Below are 22,162 nucleotides of genomic sequence, written 5' to 3' on the forward strand. Positions count from 1 at the left end.
ACATTTTCAATCTTGCTGGTAATAAGAGAGAAAGCGGTTGAATGGCAAACAACAGGACTTTTTAAACATGATGGAGTGGTAGAGTAGAATATTGGGCAGCTGAGGTGATTTGATGGTTGAAAAACGGACGTAAACAAGAAGAAGTTTTTATTTTTCGACATGGAAAAATAGAGATCATGGCTGGGACCATCCAGTGTCTTCTACCTTGGTGAAAAAAATAAATCTGTCTGTTTGGAGATTAATCCTAATATCCCAACATGAGAATTCGGGTAAGTTAAACCCTATTTAATGCGATACCTGTTGCAGGCAAGCTCAGTGTTTCAACTACACATGCGCAGCGATGTCAGCGCCCTTTGAAAATCGATCAAATATATAAAAATACATGAAATTACTCGAAACATCAAATCCAGCTGTTGTTTTACATGTGAACTGGGCTTAAAATCGAAGCTTGGTTTGCCTTATTTCATAAAGGTGTTGTTACAAAAGCATTCCATGCAATACAATAGCAAGAATTGCACAATAATAGTATATACTCTGTTTTATTGTCATCCTAATAAATTACTTGTGGATTAGTCTAAAAGTCATTTAATTTAAAAAAATAATAATAATTATTTAGTGTGATTGATGCATTTCAAAGCGTTATTACTGTTTATTACAGTGTAAATGCTGTTTATGTTGGCTTTTTCAACTTTAAAGAAACCTTAACATTGTAATGATTATTACTTATTATTATTTGTATCTTTACTTTACTTCCTGTACCTTATTTCTTCCTTCAAAACCACATACAAAACTTAACACATAATAGAATACGCTTTTAAAAATGATAATTACTTCATGGTTTAAGGAAGTCCTTTGTTTAGCTTTGTTTTGTTATCCGTCTATTTATCAAATGTTTGAAAATGTTAAATATATTTAGGCTTTAAAGCCTTTACAAGTATCTGATGATTTCATGTGTATTATTATTATTTGCTTTGTATTTTTTGTTCAAGCTTAAGTTGGTGTTTTTTCTGGAACATTTTTTTGTTTTGTTTCCAGTTACACATTTGTAATTTAAAACATTAGCGTTTTACAAGAAAGACTGGTTGTCTGTTAGGCAACCAGGTCACAATCACTTAGCCAACTATGCTGTAGTCACTAGTCTAAGTCATGTTGTATTTGGAAATGACTGCACCCAAAAATCAGAGTAAGAAGTTGTCTAAAATGTCTTGAAAAAATAACCCATAAAATCAGTCTTCTAATTTTTACACTTGACATGTTGCAATTGATTCTGAATTAAATATTTAGTAGTAAAACCAAAAAGCTCTGCTGGTAAAGCAGGTTCTAAATATTCTGTTTACATATTTGTCTTAATATTAATGAAGGATTGTTCAAATACTTTTCTGAAGTTAAAAGCTCTCACACATTGTTTTCTGTGATTGAAAAGCTCACAACCTATCCCTGTCCATCGTGTAGCTTTTCAACCTTGGGGCCGTGGCCCCATGTGGGCTCGCCTGAAACATCAGTAATAATAAAATAAATTACTGATTAAAATGATTTATTTATTTTTTTAATTGCATTTATTTATCTTTCAAAAACAGGCAGAAAACTGAAAGAACTTAAATATTTATTATTCTTTTTTCAAATTAAAACACCACACACAACAACTGCATTCTTTGCTTTCACTTTCTCAAAGATATAGATCTAGTTAAAATAAAATGTAGTATAAGAATAATGTCTGAGCTGGCTTTTATTGTCTAAACCTTACGACTTTGTATTTGTAACACAGTATAAACAATATGATGAAAAAACTAATTTTAAGGAGTAAAAAAGTCTCTGGGGTAGTAGGGCTAAGCAATATATTGAGATTCATGATATATCGAGTTTTCTATTTTGGTGTTATAGAAAATTACAATATTGCCTATATCAATGTATTGCTCCATTCATTCACCCACTGCACAATACACTTTATATTTAATTTTTCTATAATTTCTACCTTTATTACTTTTTAAATAATTATAATCATTGTTATTATACATTTTTTTTCTTTGTTTTGTTTTTTGTTCTTTGTTTCAAATTTGTTTTTGTTTTTTTGTGGCATTCATCCTGTGTGGACAGCAGTTGGAATTTCATTGTACAAGGAAACATGTTTCCTTTCTGTGCACATGACGATAAACACTGTGAATCTATATTTTTATTGCTTATTTTGTATTAAAACACTCGTAGGAGTCGCTGCTTTCACTACATCTCACAGCAGCGTGAAAAGCTCAGTTAGATGGATTTCTGAGTGCATTCTAACCCAGACTTTCCCCTAAACAAGCCACACTACAGAAGTCACTCACACGTGCTGTCTCTTAGAGAAGAAAAAGCCTAAAGTTGCACATATTGTGCTGCTGTTTGTTAAAAAAATTAGCCAGTGTGGCATTTACCATCAGCAAATTTAACTCAGAATTATTTTTCTGGTAAGATTTTATTGAGTTAAAAATATTGAGATTGATATCATATATCGCCATTTTGAGAAAAAGTATCAAAATATGAGTTTTGATCCATATCGACCAGCCCTACTATGCACACTTTTTAAAATTTTTACAGCATTTGTACTCTTTCTTTATGATTTTTTTGTTTTTTTTCTCTTTTTTAGATGATCAAGTGGCTTTTTTTCTTCAGCCTGAGCCTCACCTTGTTTTGGTTTAGTCATGTGATCACACAAGATAGTTTGTCACTTGCAGAGCACAGCAGGGTTCTACAGAACTACCAGAGGATCGGTAATGGCAGCGTGGAGCAGGTTTGTTGCTTAAAAACACAACACACTGTGTCACATGATGGGAACACAATATCCTCTATTATTACTGTCAGGCATGAGTGTCAAACTAATTTTGGTTCAAGGGCCAAATACGGACCAGATTGATCACTAGTGGGCCACAGGTTTTAGGCAGGAAAACGAACAATTTCAAAAATAATGTGCCCCAAGTTTGCATTTCCAGTTATGAGTTATACATAAAGTATGGAAGGCATCAACAGTATCTAAGCATTCCAGCAAGATTTTTTTGAACAATATGTTAACGTTTCATTTATTGAGAAAGCTGTTCCTCAGGAAATCCACTTTGTTCTCCTTACATGTTTCGACTGACAACTGCCAGTCTTTGTCAAAGGCATCTGCTGATCGCTTTGATGTTTCCTTTGAAGTTTCCTTGATTTCCGCGGGAAAAAAAAAATCATTTTGAATAATATGTTATGGTTATTCAAAAAGAAATAGTAGTCAATGAAACTTCAAAGGAAACTTCAAAGGAAACTTCAAAGGAAACATCAAAGCGATCAGCAGACACCTCTGACGAAGACTGCCAGTTGTCAGTCAAAACACGTCAGGACATCAAAGTAGATTTCCCTGAGGAACAGTTGTGTGAATAAATGAAACCTTAACATCATATCTAAGCAATAAGTGACAGATACTTAAAAGTCCTTTGAGTTTTGTTTTTGACAAAGTATTTTTTAATTTAGGGAGAATTTAAGAAAAATTGCAGGATTTTGGAAAAAAATTAGTTCTTTCAAAAACAATTTACAACTGAATTATTTGGTAATTTACTCAATGATTCATGTTTTTTGTCATTTTCACTTTCTCCTGTGGGCCAAATCAGACGCTCTGAAGGGCCGGATTTGGCCCCCGGGTAGAGCTGCAACTAACGATTATTTTCATAATCGATTAATCGGTCAATAGATTAATCGATTAGTCGATGAATCAGATATTTTTTCAAAACACAATTTATCCATGAAGCACATTTTAACCTTTCTTAAGTTGATGAAACTGAAATAAAAGTGTCATTCACACAAACACTTGTGCTTTTACACAAATACTCTGCATGCACACACAATAACACAATCACTTGTGGGCCCACACACAAACACTTGTGGTGCGCTCACACACACAAACACTCATGGTGCGCACACACACAAACACTCGTGGTGCGCACACATAAAAACTTGTGGTATGCATACACACACACAAACACTCGTGGTGCAGACACACAGACAAATACTCTGCCCGCACACACAAACACTCATGCGAGCGCACACACAAATGCTCTGCGCGCATACTCAAACACTCGTGGTGTGCACACACACAAACACTTGTGTGCGCACACATGCAAATACTCATGGTGCGTGCACACAAACACTTGTGGTGCGCACACACACAAACACTCGTGGTGCGCACATATCCAAACACTCGTGGTGCGCACACACACGCACTTGTGGTGCGCACACACAAACACTCGTGCACACACACACAAACACTCGTGGTGCGCACACACACAAACACTTGTGTGCGCGCACACATAAAAACTTGTGGTACACATACACACACACACACAAACACTCGTGGTGCAGACACACAGACAAATAATCTACCCGCACACACAAACACTAATGCGAGCGCACACACAAATGCGCTGCGCGCATACACAAACACTCGTGGTGCGCACACACACAAACACTTGTGCGCGCACACATGCAAATACTAATGGTGCGTGCACAAACACTCGTGGCGTGCACACACCCAAACACTCGTGGTGCACACATACACGCAAACACTTGTGGTGCACACACACACACACACAAACACTCGTGGTGCGCACACACACAAACACTTGTGGTGCAGACACATAGACAAATACTCTGCCCGCACACAAACACTCATGCAAGCACACACACAAATGCTCTGCGCGCATACACAAACACTCGTGGTGCGCACACACACAAACACTCGTGGTGTGCACATACCCAAACACTCATGGTGCGCACACACAAACACTCGTGGTGCGCACATACCCAAACACTCGTGGTGCGCACACACAAACACTCGTGGGGCGCACATACCCAAACACTCGTGGTGCGCACACACACAAACACTTGTGTGCGTGCGCACAAAAACTTGTGGTGCGCACACACAAAAACTTGTGGTACGCGTACACACACACAAACACTTGTGGTGCAGACACATAGACAAATACTCTGCCCGCACACACAAACACTTGCTCTTTTTTTGTGCCACAAATGCTCTGCGCGCTAAACACTTGTGGTGCGCACACACACAAACACTTGTGGTGCACACACACAAACACTCGTGGTGCACACACACAAACACTCGTGGTGCGCACATACCCAAACACTCGTGGTGCGCACATACCCAAACACTCGTGGTGCGCACACCCAAACAATCGTGGTGCGCACACACAAGCACTCGTGGTGCGCACATACCCAAACAATCGTGGTGCGCACACACAAACACTCGTGGTGCGCACATACCCAAACACTCGTGGTGCGCACACACAAACACTTGTGGTGCGCGCACACACAAACTCTCATGCGCACACACACAAAGCTCTCCAAGTGAATCAGACAGCTCTGCGTCACGGTCAGTGACGTAAATCCCACGACGCAATGAATCGATGATGAAATTCATTGCCAACGCTTTTATTAGTCGATTTTTATCAATTTTTATCGATTTGTTGTAGCAGCCTTCCCCCGGGCCTTGACATTGACACTTGCTTTAAGGGGTAAATGTCTGTTGTGGGACATTGTTTCCCACTAATACCAACTTCTTTTATTTCAGAGGTTCCTGAGCCTCCACTGTAACCAGTGTGCACTGGTCTCCAGTTCAGGTCAGATGCTGGGAGCTGGAGCTGGAGAAGAAATAGATCAAATAGAGTGTGTGATCCGCATGAACAACGCACCCACAAAAGGTTTCGAGAAAGATGTGGGAAGCAGCTCCAGTGTCCGAGTGGTTGCTCACACCAGTGTTTCCATCCTGATGAAAAACGAGAAGGACCATTTTCAGGATTCTCCAGAGACCACCTATGTGTTCTGGGGTCCTGAGAGGAACATGAGGCAGGACGGGAAAGCTCGCGTCTTTAACAACATCCAAAAACTGGCCAATAAGTATCCACATATGGGAATCTATGTTTTTACCAGTGACAAAGTTAAATACTGTGACGGTGTGTTTCAAAAAGAAACAGGAAAAGACAGGTAACATGTGCATTTCGTTTTCCGATTTCAAATGCTATCATTCACATGAATTATATTTTAATAAAGTACAAGGCAATACATTATTTTATAGTGTTACATACAGTCATTCTATACAATGCATATATTCTAAAGTGATTTACAAAAATGTTCAATATTAAGTCTATATTTTAATGTATTTTATTTTATTATTTGTTTCATTTAAAGCTGCTAGGGATGATATATATATATTTTTTTATAGCCACAAATATTTAAATGCAATATTAAAGTTTCCTTATATAGATTCTTTTCTTTTTTTTACATTTCAATGAGAAAATGTTCAATATTAAGTCTACATTTAAAAAATAAAAATATGTAAATTTTTTATTTTTTTAAAGCTGCTAGGAATCTTTTTTTTTTTTTTTACAAACATGTTAGGAATATCAACCTAAATATTTAAATGCAATATTAAAGTTTCCTTATATAAATTTGTATTCATATTTTTACATTTTATTGAGAAAATGTTCAACATTACATATTACAATTTATTTTATTTATATGTTTGAGATAGACAGTGTAGGCCTCACAGATTAATATATTGAAGATCATTTGCTAGAACACTCGTGTTTTTGAGAATATCGAAACGTTTTGTGCATTTTTTGTGTTTTCATTTCAGTGGCGAAATATATGCAGGCATTTCGTGGCCCTTGTATTATTTTGAAACGCCTTTTTGATTACGAGTTGTATATTACGTGTAATCAATCACTGCTGGTTTTGTTTTAAGTAACTAATTCTATTTAGTAATTAATAATTAGTAACTTATTATATCATGTAAATCCTTGTGTCTCATCACACAGGAAAAAATCAGGTGCATATCTCAGCACTGGATTCTTCTCTATGATCCTGGCTCGAGAAATGTGCGACAGCATCATTGTTTACGGAATGATCGACGATGGCTACTGCAGGTGAGAAATCTGGAAAATACAGCTTTGAGTTTCATTTTTCATTTTAGATTAGATTCGATTCGATTAGATTAAATTAGATTAGATTAGATTAGATTAGATTAGATTAGATTAGATTAGATTAGATTAGATTAGATTAGATTAGATTAGATTAGATTAGATAGAACTTTATTGATCACTTTAGAAGGCTCCCTCAGGGAAATTACATTTCCAGCAGCATTAAAATAGCAGCAAAAAGGGTTGAAATAATTTAAGAATATAGAAAAATAAATAAACAAGGTGTTCGTGTTTGACACAGTGCAAATTTGGTTTTAGTTTTATCCACAGTGTTTTGACTGAAATGCAACTTAGTTTCAATCCCCAACCTTTTTTTGTGCCATGAACCGGTTTAATGTCAGACAATATTTTCACGGACTGGCCTTTAAGATGTGGGGGGCAAATACACAAAATAAAATAATACGACAGGCATGAAAACTGGCCTCATTTTTTCTAAATATAATAATAAACGTGAATCCATTGCGTAAACAACTTTATTAGCAGCAGGGATGCAGGTCTGCGGTCCGGGGGTTGAAGACCTCTGGTTTAGTCGACTTAAATAAGATTTCATACCAGGTGATGTAATTATATTTTTGTTTTTATTAGTTGACGAAAATATAATTTTATCACATGGTATGAAATCCTATCAGAATTCATGTGATCATGTGTATCAATCGCATCAAATGTGTTTTGACAAACATAATGGTAATACCATCCAATATCAGGTTGATCAAAAACAATTAAATCTTTAAAAAACAGACAAACTCTTATCCTGTTTATGTTAGTCGACTATATCGTAACACATTTAAGTTGACTAAAACTAGACTATAATATACAGTATTGTATATAGTTTTGACAACAACATTTTCACTGTTAGGCGAAAGTCAAGGAAACATCAAAGCGATCAGCAGATGCCTTTGAAGAACTTTGGCAGTTGACACGTCAGGAGATCAAAGTAAATTTCCTGAACAAAAGTTATGTGAATTAATGAAACCTTAACATATTTTAAATATACTTTGATATAGTTTTCATTAACATGTTTTTTTTTTTTTAAACTTAGTCACAGTCTTATTATCGTCACTTAAATGTAGTTGATTTTTAGACTAAATTAGCACAGGTTGTGTTTTCTATATAACCTCAGTTGATGTTTATTTCTTCCTCCTCTGCAGTCGTAGAGATCGTAGCAACATACCGTATCATTACTACGAGAAATACAAACTACATGAGTGCGCGATGTACAGAAGTCACGAACGCTTCAAACGTGGAGGACATCGATTCATCACAGAGAAATCAATCTTCGCCAGATGGGCCAAACAACACCAGATCGTCTTCAAACACCCGTCATGGAACCTCTAATTAGAAAATGACCTTTTAAGTTTCAGGAGATTCTACTGAAGATGATCAGGTTGTCGGAGGAAACACTTGAGTTGTGTGCAATAGAGTTTTGAAGCTACGCTTTACTTCTTTTGTTGAGCCATTGTTACAAATTATAGATTTTTTTTGTTTACTCTGAATATGAACGTATGGTGCCTTTAGCTATAGTCCGATAATAATAATAATAATAATAATAATAATAATAATAATAATAATAATAATAATAATAAACTAAGAATAGACAGGCCTTGCACTTACTATATCATGCACTGGGTTGGACTTAATACAGTATATGATATACAACACAAAGCCAAGTAAAAAAGTGTTTTTGATGTTAATATTTAAGGTTTACTTCGTAACAATTTTACTGTTATACGACACATGCCGACCTTTTTCATAGCAAAGGCAAAAAATTTAGATTTTTTTCTCAAAGCTGTGCCTTGATTTTAGTTTTTTCTCAACGTAAAACTCTATCCCAGATGTGGGCGACTGCTGGCCCGGGGCCGACATTTGGCCCTCTTTTTAATATTGGGCACCCCTGAAATAAAAAAAAATATACAAAAACTACTGAAAGACAACAAAAATACACCAATTGATCTCAGAATCACAATAAAAAACATTAAAGGAGAGAAACATACACATAATGACAAAAAATGACACAAAAAAACAACAAAAATACACCAATTGATCTAAAAAAATTAAAATAAAAAACCCACAAAAAATGACAATAAAAAAACAAAAGGAGAGAAAAATACACAAAAACAATTCAGAACACAAGAACACACAAAATTGCAGAAAAATAGCTACAATGTCTTAAAAAACACAAAATTATACAAAAATTCATATATAATATTCAAAAAAACGACACCAAAACACAAAAAAATACTAGGGACAACACAAATTGATTTCAGACACGCTGACACAAAATGAAAACAAAAGGAGAGAAAAATATACAAAATGACAGAGAAATTGACAAAATGACAACAAAAAGCCGAAAATGACCACAATACACAAAACAGCTCATCTCACCAAAAACGAGAACACACAAAATGACAGAAAAATACACAAAATGTCTTCAAAAACACACAAAACAACAACAAAAATACCCCCCAGAAAATGACACTAAAACACTCTAGAGAACAAAAATACAAAAAAAAAAAAAAACTCCCAAACACACACAAAACGACACCAAAACACAAAAGAGAAAAAAAATACAAGATGACAGAGAAATTTGAAAAAACAACAACAAAAACATTAACAAATACACAAAAAATTGCTCCGAAAACACAAAAATACACAAAATGACTTATAACACACAACAAGAACAAACAAGATGACAGAAAAATAAACAAAATCTCTTTAAAAACACTCAAAGCCACAACAAAAATACTCATGGCAACAACAAAAAGGCACAAATAAGACAAAATTCACAAAGTGGTCCCAAAATCCACAGAATTACACCAAAAACACATGAAACGACAATAATATCACACAAAAATCTTTGTTCTCTGATGTATCGTTGCTCTGATTTATCATTGTTCTAAATGCTGACATGAATATTCATCATGTGGCCCCTCAGAACAGACAATCACATATTTTGGCCCCTGATGTGCAGTCGTCCACCTCTGCTTTATTCCATGTTTACAGTTTTCAAATACGCACCTTTATGTCACAGGAAGTGGAAAATAACAGTGGAGGTTTTGGTTCAGTCGTTACAAACTGATTAAATTAGATTAACCTCTGAATGTAGATTCTTAGAATCTGATATTAAAGATGGAGATTATTAAGAAATGGTTGGTTAGTCACTCTATTGACTACATTTATGACAAACCCTACTTTATTGTTACTGCTGCAGTTTTCATGAAAACTCTGGTAATCGTTATGGGGCGACCGTGGCTCAGGTGGTAGAGGGGGTCGTCATCTGATCGAGAGGTTGGGGGTTTGATCCCAGTCTATACCTGTGTATGTGTCGAAGTGTCCTTGGGCAAGACACTGAACCCTAAGTTGCTCTCAGTGGTTGACTAGCGCCTTGCATGGCAGCTGTCCCACTGTTGTGTGAATGTGTGTGTGAATGAGCTGATATGTAAAGCGCTTTGGGACTAATTCAGTGTAGGGATAAATCACTATATAAATCACATCCATTTACCATTATACTGAGTCATGTTTGTGACATTTTCTCTTTCATTTTCTCTTCTATCAAGAACAAACGGACAAATGACCTCCTCATATACACTGTTTTCTGACATATTTAACCTTGCATCCATTAATAAATGCTACTGTTACAACTTTTTAGCTCAAAACCAACAAAAAGACAAGAAAAGAAGTATTTCTATTGCCACCACATGGGATTTCTCTGACCTTGTATTGGCTTTTCTCTGTTACAGATGAAATTAATTTTACTGAGACACTTTTGTTGAATTATCCAAAGACTCTCAAACAAGTGTATTTATTTTCTGCTCTGTGCTACAGATGAGGTATGAAATGTAAATGAAATCAGAACAATGAGTTGCTTTACACAAGCACAATCAGGAACAGGAAGTTGACTCATGTTTTACGGCTCGTGTGCCAAAAATGTCCGAGTCAATAAACTCTGCTGTCAGTCATTCGACATTCATTGTATGTTATTGATTTTTATTTGCATTTTCAACTTTCTTTATCCATCTACACACATGCATGACAATCTGAACTTGATTATTTATTTAAATAATACATAATAAAGTGAATAACATGGTATTTGACAGTGATATTCATACACAGATGAACTCATTCATCCTTTCTTCTGCACACACACATTTTAAACAGTGAGAACCCATAATAACCACACTGAGTTACTGAAACCCATTGATTTTTCCATCTGCATTCCAGTAAATGCTGAGCAGCAGCTGTTTGGTCTCCAAGGACTGAAACTAACAATCCTGCAGGATCCGGACTCTGTTCTTTGGACAAACAGAGGCTTAACTGTTCATCACAGCCCCAATCCTTCATTTGTTTTCAGGATGTTGCACAAACAGGATATTATATAAGTTACTATTAGTTAAATGAATGTACTTTGAATTTCATTTTTTTTTTTACCTCCCTTAATATAGAGGTGGATTTGTGTCTTCATGGCAATGAAAAGAGAAAATTGAAAATATTGAAATGCCAAAGCTCCATTTTCAGTTTTGATTATTATGATTTTTGATTCAGTGCCAATATTTTATTTTCAATGCCACACCATTGATTCCAAGGCTAAAGTTGAAAGTTAAAAAAATGTGCAGAAAAGGTATTGAAATGTGATGGACTAATGTGAGTAATATAGCAAAAAAAAATGCATTAAAAGAGCAAGAATACTGCAAGAAAAAAGGGTATAAATAAGCAAAAAATGGGGCTCAAATTGTTTCTGTTTCTTGAAGTAATCTGGTGACCCCAAATGGGGTCCCGACCCCAAAGTGAGAACTGTGAAATACTTTGTTATACCTTTGGATGTATAAATATTTGATATGCAAAAAATTGCATTTGGTTGAAAAGTTCTTTTTTTTTATTGAAGTGATTTGAGTCGGTTTTTGCTTATTTTTCCCTTTTTCTGCAACTACACCAAACGTTCTATATTTTAACTTATTTTCATCACTTTTTCTTGCCATATTTTTTCTCTTTTTAATGTATTTTTTGCTACATTACACGCCCACTTCTTAAATCAAATTCCAATGCCTTTTCTGCACATTTTTTTCCACTTTCAAGGCCTTTTCAGCACTTTCTACCACTTTTCTCACTTAATGTCACATATGTTGACTCATTATTGTGACTTTTAACCTCTTTTTTAATCATAATTCATTGCTTCAATAAAAAAAAAACTTTTTATTAAAAACAATTTTTTTGCGTGTCAAAACTTATACATTACACAAGTATTTTTTTAAATAGAATATACTTTTTTGATTGAAGCAAACTTTTATTTAAATAAATAACGAGGACACAAATCTACCGTAATGTTCAAAAACAAAGAAAAGTAAAAATAAATCTAAGTCATAAATATGAGATACTTTATGATATACAAAGTATAAATACTTAGTATATGGTGATACTATCTTGCAATTATGACTTAGTGTCTCATTATTATGACTTAGGTTTATTTCACTTTTCTTATTTTCTTTCTTACTGGTGGGAATAAGACACAAATCGACCTCCATACTTTTATCCATACACAATTTAAAATAACACATTTTATTTAAAAAAAAAAAAAAATCTATTTGAATTTCTACTTCAGGTTCTTCAATATGATATTAATGCAATAATATTATTATTTCGGTGCCCACCCTAGAATGAAGGGCTAAAAAACGCCTCGATTATAACGAATAACCAAATTTTTGCGATTTTTCCATTGCGTTAAAGTGTTTTTACGACGTCGTGTTTATGGACGCTGCAGATGTGCACGAGAGAAAAGTTGCATCTCGTCTGCGTGCTGCAGTGACACGAGGCCGTGACGTCATGTGGTGCAGGAAGATGGGGGCACCAGAGAAGAAGAAGAAGAAGAAGAGGAGGAGGAGGAGGAGGAGGAGGAAGAACAACCGACGGTGAAAACCATGACGAGGTAAACATACGGACACAAACATGTATTTAACGTGTGTAAATCCTGCTTTATTCAGACGCTTTGTGTGTGTGTGTGTGTTTTTTTTTTTTAAATGTGCGATGATGTCAAAACTAAGGTAGCGCAGTAACAATACGGTGTTAATGTATACATTTATTTATCCGACGCTTTTCTACTAACCGCGAAATAGAGCGTGGTATAATTATCCACACTAGGCAGTGATTAAGTCGTTAATATGTGATAATATGGGTAGTAATAAGACTGTTATTCATCTTTAACGCTGCCAATGATTAAATATATTTAATGTAATAAAAAAAACGAGATCTGTTTAATGACTATGGCCGTGTTGTGACTGGTGTTTGTGTTTTTTATGTGTTTTAATCTCAGGTACAATGACAGACAGTCACAGGTCGTGTGTTGTCTGTGGTGATCAAGCATGGGGCTCAGGATCAGTAAGGTAAGAAAGAGGGTGCGGCACCGTTTGGTCCTGCTGCTGATGATCTCCATCCAACACACACGCACACACACACACACACACACACACACACACACACACACACACACACACACACACACACACACACACACACACACACACACACACACACACACACAAACAGAGAGACACACACACGCCTAACCACGCTCCAGTATCCCTTATATTTTAAGAGAAGTGTACAATAAATTACAAATACCCACTTATCAACCACATATTAAATACAATTATGTGATTAGAATCAAGTAGGTCGACCTTTATTAACATCGAAATGCTGTGAACATTCCTACTAGGGCTGGGCAATATGGACCAAAACTCATATCTCAATATATTTTCTCAAAATGGTGATATACGATATAAATCTTGATAATTTTATCAAATAAAGTCTGACCAAAAAGAAAATTCTGGGTTAAATTTGCTGATGCAAAATGCCACACAGGGACATTTATTAACAAACAGCTGATCAATATGTGTCACTCATTAACCATCTAACTGAGCTTTACAGCAGAGCTGAAGTCAGTATCTAATGTGAACATTTTTAAATCAAAGTTAAAGGCACTTTTTTTCTCTACTGCGTATGATTGAGAGAGAGGTTTTTGGTCATGTTGTTGATGTACTGTGTTTGTTGATGATTTTAATTGATTTCACTGGTGATTTTAATTGATTTTACTGATGTTTTTAAATGTTCTTATTGATTTTAAACAATTGAATGTTTTATCATGTAAAGCACATTGAGTTGCCTTGTGTATGAAATGCGCTATACAAATAATAAAAATAAAAAAATGAACAGACAAACAACAACAAAATGACACCAAAACACATGCACTAAGAAAGAAAAATACTTGCTATTACCAGCAACACACAAAAGGACAACAAAGACACACTAAATGAGAGAAAAATACACAAGATCACTGCAAAACACACAGTAATTACAGAGAAACATGCAAAAACGACATAAGAAACAACCAAATGACAACAAAAACACACACTGAGAGAGAATAATTTAAATAATAACAACACCACCTGGAAATGACACCACAAACACACAAAATGATGATGTAAAGGATCTTGATTAGAACATGAACTGAAAAGGATCAGTCTTGGTCCCACATCAGGAGGGAGATGACCAGAAATGATAAATAAACATATTCAGAAATAACTAAATACGGTTTCTTTCCACTTATTTACAAAATTAAATTCTTTGAAATGTGTGTACTTGCATTCAAAAGTAAGAAAAAGGGAATACGAGAGCCCTCCCCTAGAACAACAGAGACACCACCCTGGATAATTAAATTAGCTATTATAGAAATACAGTTCTCTGGTTACTAACGCGGTCACTAAAATACACAGAGTGGTTTCCTTTCCATCTTTTCCATTTTTCCCACACAGTAAAGTCTGCTTCTTGTCTAATGGCATTAGTTCAGGCACAACGATCCAACACTTTTCAATTAAAACTAGTGGCAACCACAGTACAATGGTTTTTCAGTGACTGATTGTTCATTCTGAGTTAAATGTACGTTACATATACACATGACTCTTTTCAAATGAACATACTTTCATATATACATAAACACGAAAAGGAGTGGGAGGAAGTAAACTTGTAAATTCCCACTCCTGTAATTGTCATAATTCATATCAGTGGTCGCTTCCTTTCACAAAACAGTTAACAGTTATAAGATAAACAGTTTACATGCAAGAAACATACATATGCATGTACACATAATTATATATGCACATATAAATATACAAAAAGATATGTTACCAACAATGGTTAGTACTTTAGTAGATCACAATCTATTGTCAAGCTCTTATATGTAACAGTTTTATTTTTTTATATATATTCCTGTCGTTGTTATACTAAGAACATGTCCCACATTGTTCACCCAGATACACCCTTTATCTTTATAGTCTATATGTATTTATTTATTTTTTAGTTACAAAAATCACCACTATTGTTATAGTTAAGCGTCTTCGAGCGCAACAATCTTTTTAGCACTGTTATTGCCTTTTATTATTATTAAATATATATATACATTTTTTTCCTGCAAAATTCACTTTCAGTCGTCAATAATCCTCTTCATTTCCGTACTCTGACAACATATTCCCTTTATATTTCTTTTTAAACTTCCAGTGTAGTACTCCGCACACGAACACCAACTTTTCCTGGTGGATCCCACCAATGGAACTTTAACGTTACCAGGTTATACTGCCCTTCATTTTTACAAAATCATTTCTAGATTTTGGCTTTGTATAAAAGGAGTGCAATATATATAGTTTTACCAAATCAGTGAGCTTCAGAAGTCCAGATTTTAAAAAGAAATAGTTTGTGTGATTGATGTAACCAACTTTATGTATAACTCTTATAGCACGCTTTTGTAATAAAAAGAGAGTATGTAGTGAGCTTTTGTAGTTGTTACCCAATATTTCTAAGCAATAAGTTAAATACGGTAATATTAACATGCAGTACAGTAGGCGGAGAGCATCATACTCAAGAATGTTTTTAATTTTGTTTATTACTACAATGTTTTTTGAAACCTTAGATTGTATAAGTCTTATGTGTTATAGTTTGTTGTCCACTGTTATACCTACAATGGTTCGTCATGCTGAAATGGTAAAAATTAGGTGCATATTTACATATAAAATCCCTTTATTGTTTCGTTCTTGTTGTGATTCTCGTGTTGGAGAAAATACTTTAATCATTACGTTTCCCCACTGTTTGTTTCCCCTGCAGTCGCAGCACAGCCAGAGAGTAACCATCTTTTCTGTCATCTTCATCCTGATGACCCTCCTCATCCTATTAGGGTCCAACAACATCAACGACACCATCTACGCCCCCTTTCACATGGCCGCGAACCATGCCATCAAAGCCACTGATCTAAAAAAATGGTCCACAAAAGATGGATATGTGCCGGTTTATGGGAACAAGGTACACGTAGTTTGTTCATGATCTGTCTTAATGTAGATTACAGTGATCGTAAGGTAAATAGCCACAGTTATAGAATACTCTCTTTTAGAAAACTTGATTCAGCAAAAGTTGAGCCTACAAACATACATTACTGAAGAAATGCAAAATGACTCCAAAAACTACGTAAAAAAAAAACTCAAAATGACAATAAAAATGCCCAAATTGATTCCAATATTGCACAATATGGTGAAAAACACACTAAACTCACTGGAAAAACAAACAGATTGGCAACAAAAACAAACAAAATGACACAAAGATATACAAACTAACAATAAAATGCACAAATTGGCAACAAAAACACAAAATCATCATAAAAAAGCACAAATTGATGCCAAAAATGCACTATACACTATATGATTAAAAATACACTAAACTGACAACAATAACACACAAAACTACATAAAAAATCTCAAACTGACAATAAAAATGCAGAGATTGATTCCAATACTGCACAATATGATGAAAAAACACTAAACTCACTACAAAAACGCATGAAATGACACATGATACACAAACTTACAATAACAATGCACAAATTGACTCCAAAAATGCACAATACAATTAAAAACACACAAATTGGCAACAAAAACACAAAACTACGTAAAAAAAAAACACAAACTAACAATAAAAATGCACACGTTGACTCCAAAAACACACAATGCGCTATTATTATTATTTTATGATTCAAAAAAACGACAAAAAGAACTTGTTGGAATTATTATGCGGAAGTCAAGGACACATTAAAGCAATCAGCAGACACCTCTGAAGAAGACTGGCAGTGGACAGTCAAAACATGCCAGGAGATCAAGGTAAATTTCCTGAGAAACAGCTGTCTGAATAAATGAAACCTTAACATAAAACCCAGTGGATGTTTAGAAGCAGTAACTGCCAGTCTTCTTCAGAGGCGTCTGCTGATCTGAATAGAGGAAACCTTAACATTTTATTCTATATCATTGCTTAGACTTTGTGAGAGCTCTCAGGTACTAATGTGCATGTGTATTTGATTTTGTTTTAATGCTTCTTTATGATAACTACATTTTTGTATTTACGTCCTAAAATAATCCAATAGTTCTTGACCGTTTATTTAATCTATTCCACCTCTAATCTGTAGCTGTACATTTTTACATCATTGTCACTGTTTCTCACTCTGTTTCTCAGACGATGAACCTCCGTTGTCACGACTGCGCACTAGTGACGAGCTCCAGCCACGTCCTGGGGAGTCGAGCAGGAGAGGAAATCGACCATACGGAGTGTGTGATCCGCATGAACGACGCCCCCACGCTGGGCTTTGAGTCTGACGTGGGGAACAGGACCACTCTGAGAGTGGTGGCCCACTCCAGCGTGTTCAGGGTTCTCAGAAAGCCCAACGACCTTCTGCACCGCACGGACGCCAACGCCGCCTTCATCTTCTGGGGACCCCCCAACAAGATCGGAAAAGAAGCTAAAGGAACTTTGTTCAGAATAATCGAGAGGGTCAGCATGACCTACAGCAACCTGTCGTGTTTCGGCATCACGGCCAATAAAATGAGGAGGTTTGACAGCCTTTTTCATCGGGAAACGGGACGGGACAGGTGAGTTTAGCTGCTCTGATGTTTAGCAGGTCCCATCTTATGAACAATGTCAGATTTTGGTTAGTTTGCATGTTCTCAAGTTTTCTTTAGGTTTACCGAACTCCATCACCACTTTATGATCTTTACAAATTCTTAAATCTTTGTTTTAGGTTTGGACTGGGGTGAGCACTGTGTCCCGATTCGATATATCCCAATACTAAACAATACAATATATATTGCAATATATCGTAGGACTGGGCAAAAAATCGATTTAATTGATTTATCTGATTTGTAGATAAAAACAATTTTTATATTGCAAATTTGAGATAAAAAAAAAAATAAAAAATTACATTTTTTTATTTTATTTTTTCCTACCAGTTTTTTTGGACTTTCCGTTCCATCCTTGTGGGTTACCGTAACGCGATGTGAGCCAGCCCCCCCTTTGTTTACATTTGTTTACCCTTTGAGTAGGCTATAAGTGTGCCACAGGTATGTTTAATGTTTTATTCACAATATGCTGAGATGCTAAGAGTAGAGTTTATTATTATTTTTAACTGTAATGTTATAAAATATGTAGTTATCCGATTTCTTAATCAGAACATTTAAGCTACTGTGAAGTTGCTGTTGCACTTTTGCCTAAATCTGGGTTAAAGCTTGAAATTGTTGAATGACAGTCATTTACTTTTTATTTTGGGATTGTTCTATGTATTTTAACTCGAGGACAATCACAGCAATAAAGTTGCACTTTTGACAATATATCTGATGTCTGCAGACATTTTTAAGTGCATTTAAAAAAAATATTTTTTTTTATATAAGGCAAAATCCCCCAGCCCGAATATATTACCATATCAATCATTACAAATTTAGCTTTTACAAGTACAAAATGGTATGAAATACAATTTTTATTTATTTTTTTTAACATGAGCAAACAAGTAAATGGTATTTCACTGTGATTCTTGCACACATTTCAAAAACAAGGAGTATTTTTATTAAATTGTCAAATGACATTTTCAAAAACATTGCTTCTACAACAGATTCTGTTTCTGTTAAGTTCTTAAATTCTTTGTGGAAAAAAACTAACCACATACATCTATAAAAGTGTCCAGTATGTTTTATGAAAATAAATGAAACTAAAATGCATGGAATGAGGTAGTTTAACCAGGTCTGATGTGGTTCATTGACACCTAGTGACACATTTTGCAAATGTTAGCGCATTTAAATCGTTTTTTAGTTAAAAAACATTTTTAAAAAATCAATTTGGACATTTTTTGGATCCATACAATAAAATATCACGTTATATATGGCCAAATTGATTTTTTTCTTACACCCGTACTGTTGCTGTTAACACAGTTTGATGATTGTGTATCAACTTTCTCTCCTTCCAGACAACAGTCTCACTCCTGGTTGAGTACAGGTTGGTTCACAATGGTCATAGCCATTGAGATATGTGACAACATCAAAGTGTATGGGATGGTTCCACCCAATCACTGCATGTGAGTATGAAAACAACACCGTCTCACAATGATAGGACACATTATGGGCCTAGGCTGTACTACAAAGCTAGATAAGTATATCTGGGATATCGCTCCGTTAGCGGGCTTAACCTAACCAAACATTCTGTGTCACAGAGCCGCTGCACTATGAAGCAGGTTATAAACACGTTCACTTAACCCAGGCAGAAAAAGTAGCATCAATGGGAATAATGTAGCAAAAAGGAGCAAGAAAAAGTGATGAAAACAGGTTCAAATTTGGCAAGTTTGGTGTAGTTCAGAAAATGTTCTTAAATTCTTGAAGGCATCTGGTGACCCCATTCCAGGGTCTTGCGACCCAAAAAGGGGTCCTGACCCCAAGGTTGCCTAAACATGCCAAACTACAGAACTCACTCACACATGCTGTCCCTTACAGGAAAAAAAGTGGAACGTATTGTGCAGCTGTTTGTTAGTGAATTTGCCTGTGTCACATTTTGCATCAGCAAATTTATCCCAGATTTGTCTTTCGTGTAAGACTTTATTTGAATTAAATAAAAAGAATCAACATTTATATCGTATATTGCCATTTTGAGAAAAAATATTGAGATATGAGTTTGTGTCGCCCAGCTCTAGTAAGAAGAAAACCAGTGTTGTAGCACAGCACAGAAGTTAGCGCGATAAAAGGAAATCCAGCTTCATAGTAGAGTCCATAAATGTGTGTGTGTGGGGGTGGGGGGCTGCATCTCAAACTGTAAAAACATTTTGTTTCCAACAGAAAACCAAGAACGAAGAAGATCCCCTACCACTACTACAAACCCAGAGGACCTGATGAATGTGTCACGTACATACAGAACGAAAGCAGCCGACGAGGAAACCACCATCGCTTCATAACGGAGAAGCAGGTGTTTGCTCGTTGGGCCAAGCTGTACAACATCTCATTCACTCATCCTGAGTGGTGAGAGGACAGCAGGGAACGATGGATTTTATTTCACTAAAGCCTCAACATCGACTCTTTCTAGAAACTGAAACTGTTCTTTAGGAGGATCGTGGAAAGAGAAAAGCGTGTTATAAATATGGACACATTGGAAAGGGATTTTTAAAGAAAACGTGTTTATATTTTTGTCATAGAAATTGTAATTGTGACTCATGTGTTTGCAGTAAGTTTCTATCAAAAAATACCTCTACTTAAATATTACATCAAGTCTGCAAAACATAACTCTCTATCACACATATATGGTCAGTATAAATATAAACCAATTATATTTATGGTAATAATCACTAATGCGTTGCACATGGATTGTACAAAGGTGTCGTGTGATACACGTTTTGTGTTGTGCGTTTGAAAAACACTTTATTAGCATCAAAAATTGGAATTATATTCTTTCTTCACTTAAAACACACGTATCAAACTCAACGCCCGCGGGCCAAATCCGGCCGTTTAGAGCGTCCATTACAGTGAAAATTAGGGCTGGGCGATATGGACACTAATTCATGTATCATTATTATTTTTCAAAATAGTAATATACGATATAAATATTAATTTTTATTTTATTTTAAATAAAGTCAGACCAGATAAACACTTCAGGGTAAAATTTGTTGATGCCACACAGACACATTTATTAACAAACAGCAGCACAATATGTGCCACTTTTGGTTTTTTTCCCCTATAAGGGACAGCACGTGTGAGTGAGTTCTGTAGTGTGGCTTGTTTAGGGAAAGATCTGGGTTAGTACACACTCAGTAATCATCTAACTGAGCTTTTTATTCTGTTCTAAAGAGTAGTGAAAGCAGCGACTCCTAAAATAATAATCTTAATACAAAATAAGCTATAAAATAAATATATATTGATATAGGCGATGTTATAATTTTCTATATGGCCAAAATACAAAACTCGATACATCTTGAATCTCGATATATTGCCCAGCGCTAGTGAAAATTACAGAAAAATAAATTGTAATAGTTGCAACGAGTTTCATTTCGTCGTCTTCCTGACATGTCAGGAGATAAAAAAAAATCCTGAAAAACCTTGTCTGAATAAACGAAACCTCAACTTACATACTGTTCAAAAAGACAAAATAATTTATACTGGAACTATTACATGGAAGTCAAGTGAAACTTCAAAAGAACCATCAAAGGCAATCAGGGAGATAAAATCTCCCCAAATTAGATAAAAATGGTCAAGAAAACTAAATAAATCAAAGGACATTTAAGTATCTGTCACTTATTGCTTTGATATTGTTGATGCCTTCCATACTTTAAGTCCAATTTATAACTGGAAATACCGTATTTGGCCCTTGAACCAAAATCAGTTTGACACCCCTGACTTAAAAAAAGGAGGCAACACTTAGAAATGGATTAGATATGTCTTAATGTAACACGAGCTGCGTTTCCTTTATCTTCCGAAATGCGCAAAATCTAAATAGCGCACAAAAAACTAGTCATAGAAACACCTGAATTTCGAGAAAAAAAAACGCTCAAATATCGCTAAAAAGTTGTTCTGCTTTCATGGGGAGGAATTTCAGATGTTTTGACGTTGAAATGTGTCGCAAAAGCGCTTAGAAACACTTTTTCCGCAAATACCAGTACATGTCGCCAAGTGTGAAAACATGGCGCGCTTCGTTTAGACAGGAGACAGGGACATTTCTTAACATTACAGTTTACTTAAAAATGATTACTGCCAGTGTTCTACGGAGGTTTGGAGCGTCCATCTTCTTGCGGCAAAGTCTCACAGGATGAGATTTCACTGGAGTTACGAGGCTCCAAAACAACTTTTAAT

At 35.3% G+C, this 22,162-nt stretch overlaps 2 protein-coding genes across 2 annotated transcripts; both read left to right on the top strand.

Annotated features, from left to right (window-relative positions):
* The first annotated feature begins 8 nt into the window (after nt 1–8).
* On the top strand, nt 9–8,962 carry st6galnac4 (ST6 (alpha-N-acetyl-neuraminyl-2,3-beta-galactosyl-1,3)-N-acetylgalactosaminide alpha-2,6-sialyltransferase 4). Its single transcript, XM_028463078.1, has 5 exons — nt 9–269; nt 2,618–2,761; nt 5,585–5,997; nt 6,831–6,938; nt 8,141–8,962. Exons 1-5 carry the CDS (start codon nt 258–260, stop codon nt 8,325–8,327), a joined length of 864 nt encoding a protein of 287 aa, XP_028318879.1. The 5' UTR covers nt 9–257; the 3' UTR covers nt 8,328–8,962.
* Nucleotides 8,963–12,834: 3,872 nt separating this feature from the next.
* Nucleotides 12,835–21,499, top strand: st6galnac6 (ST6 (alpha-N-acetyl-neuraminyl-2,3-beta-galactosyl-1,3)-N-acetylgalactosaminide alpha-2,6-sialyltransferase 6). The gene is made up of 6 exons (XM_028462784.1): nt 12,835–12,909; nt 13,294–13,363; nt 16,134–16,328; nt 17,526–17,938; nt 19,303–19,410; nt 20,162–21,499. Exons 2-6 carry the CDS (start codon nt 13,343–13,345, stop codon nt 20,343–20,345), a joined length of 921 nt encoding a protein of 306 aa, XP_028318585.1. The 5' UTR covers nt 12,835–12,909; nt 13,294–13,342; the 3' UTR covers nt 20,346–21,499.
* The last annotated feature ends 663 nt before the right edge of the window (nt 21,500–22,162 follow it).

The sequence above is a fragment of the Gouania willdenowi genome, chromosome 12 (genome assembly GCF_900634775.1).
Source record: "Gouania willdenowi chromosome 12, fGouWil2.1, whole genome shotgun sequence".
Taxonomy (NCBI): Eukaryota; Metazoa; Chordata; class Actinopteri; order Blenniiformes; family Gobiesocidae; genus Gouania; species Gouania willdenowi.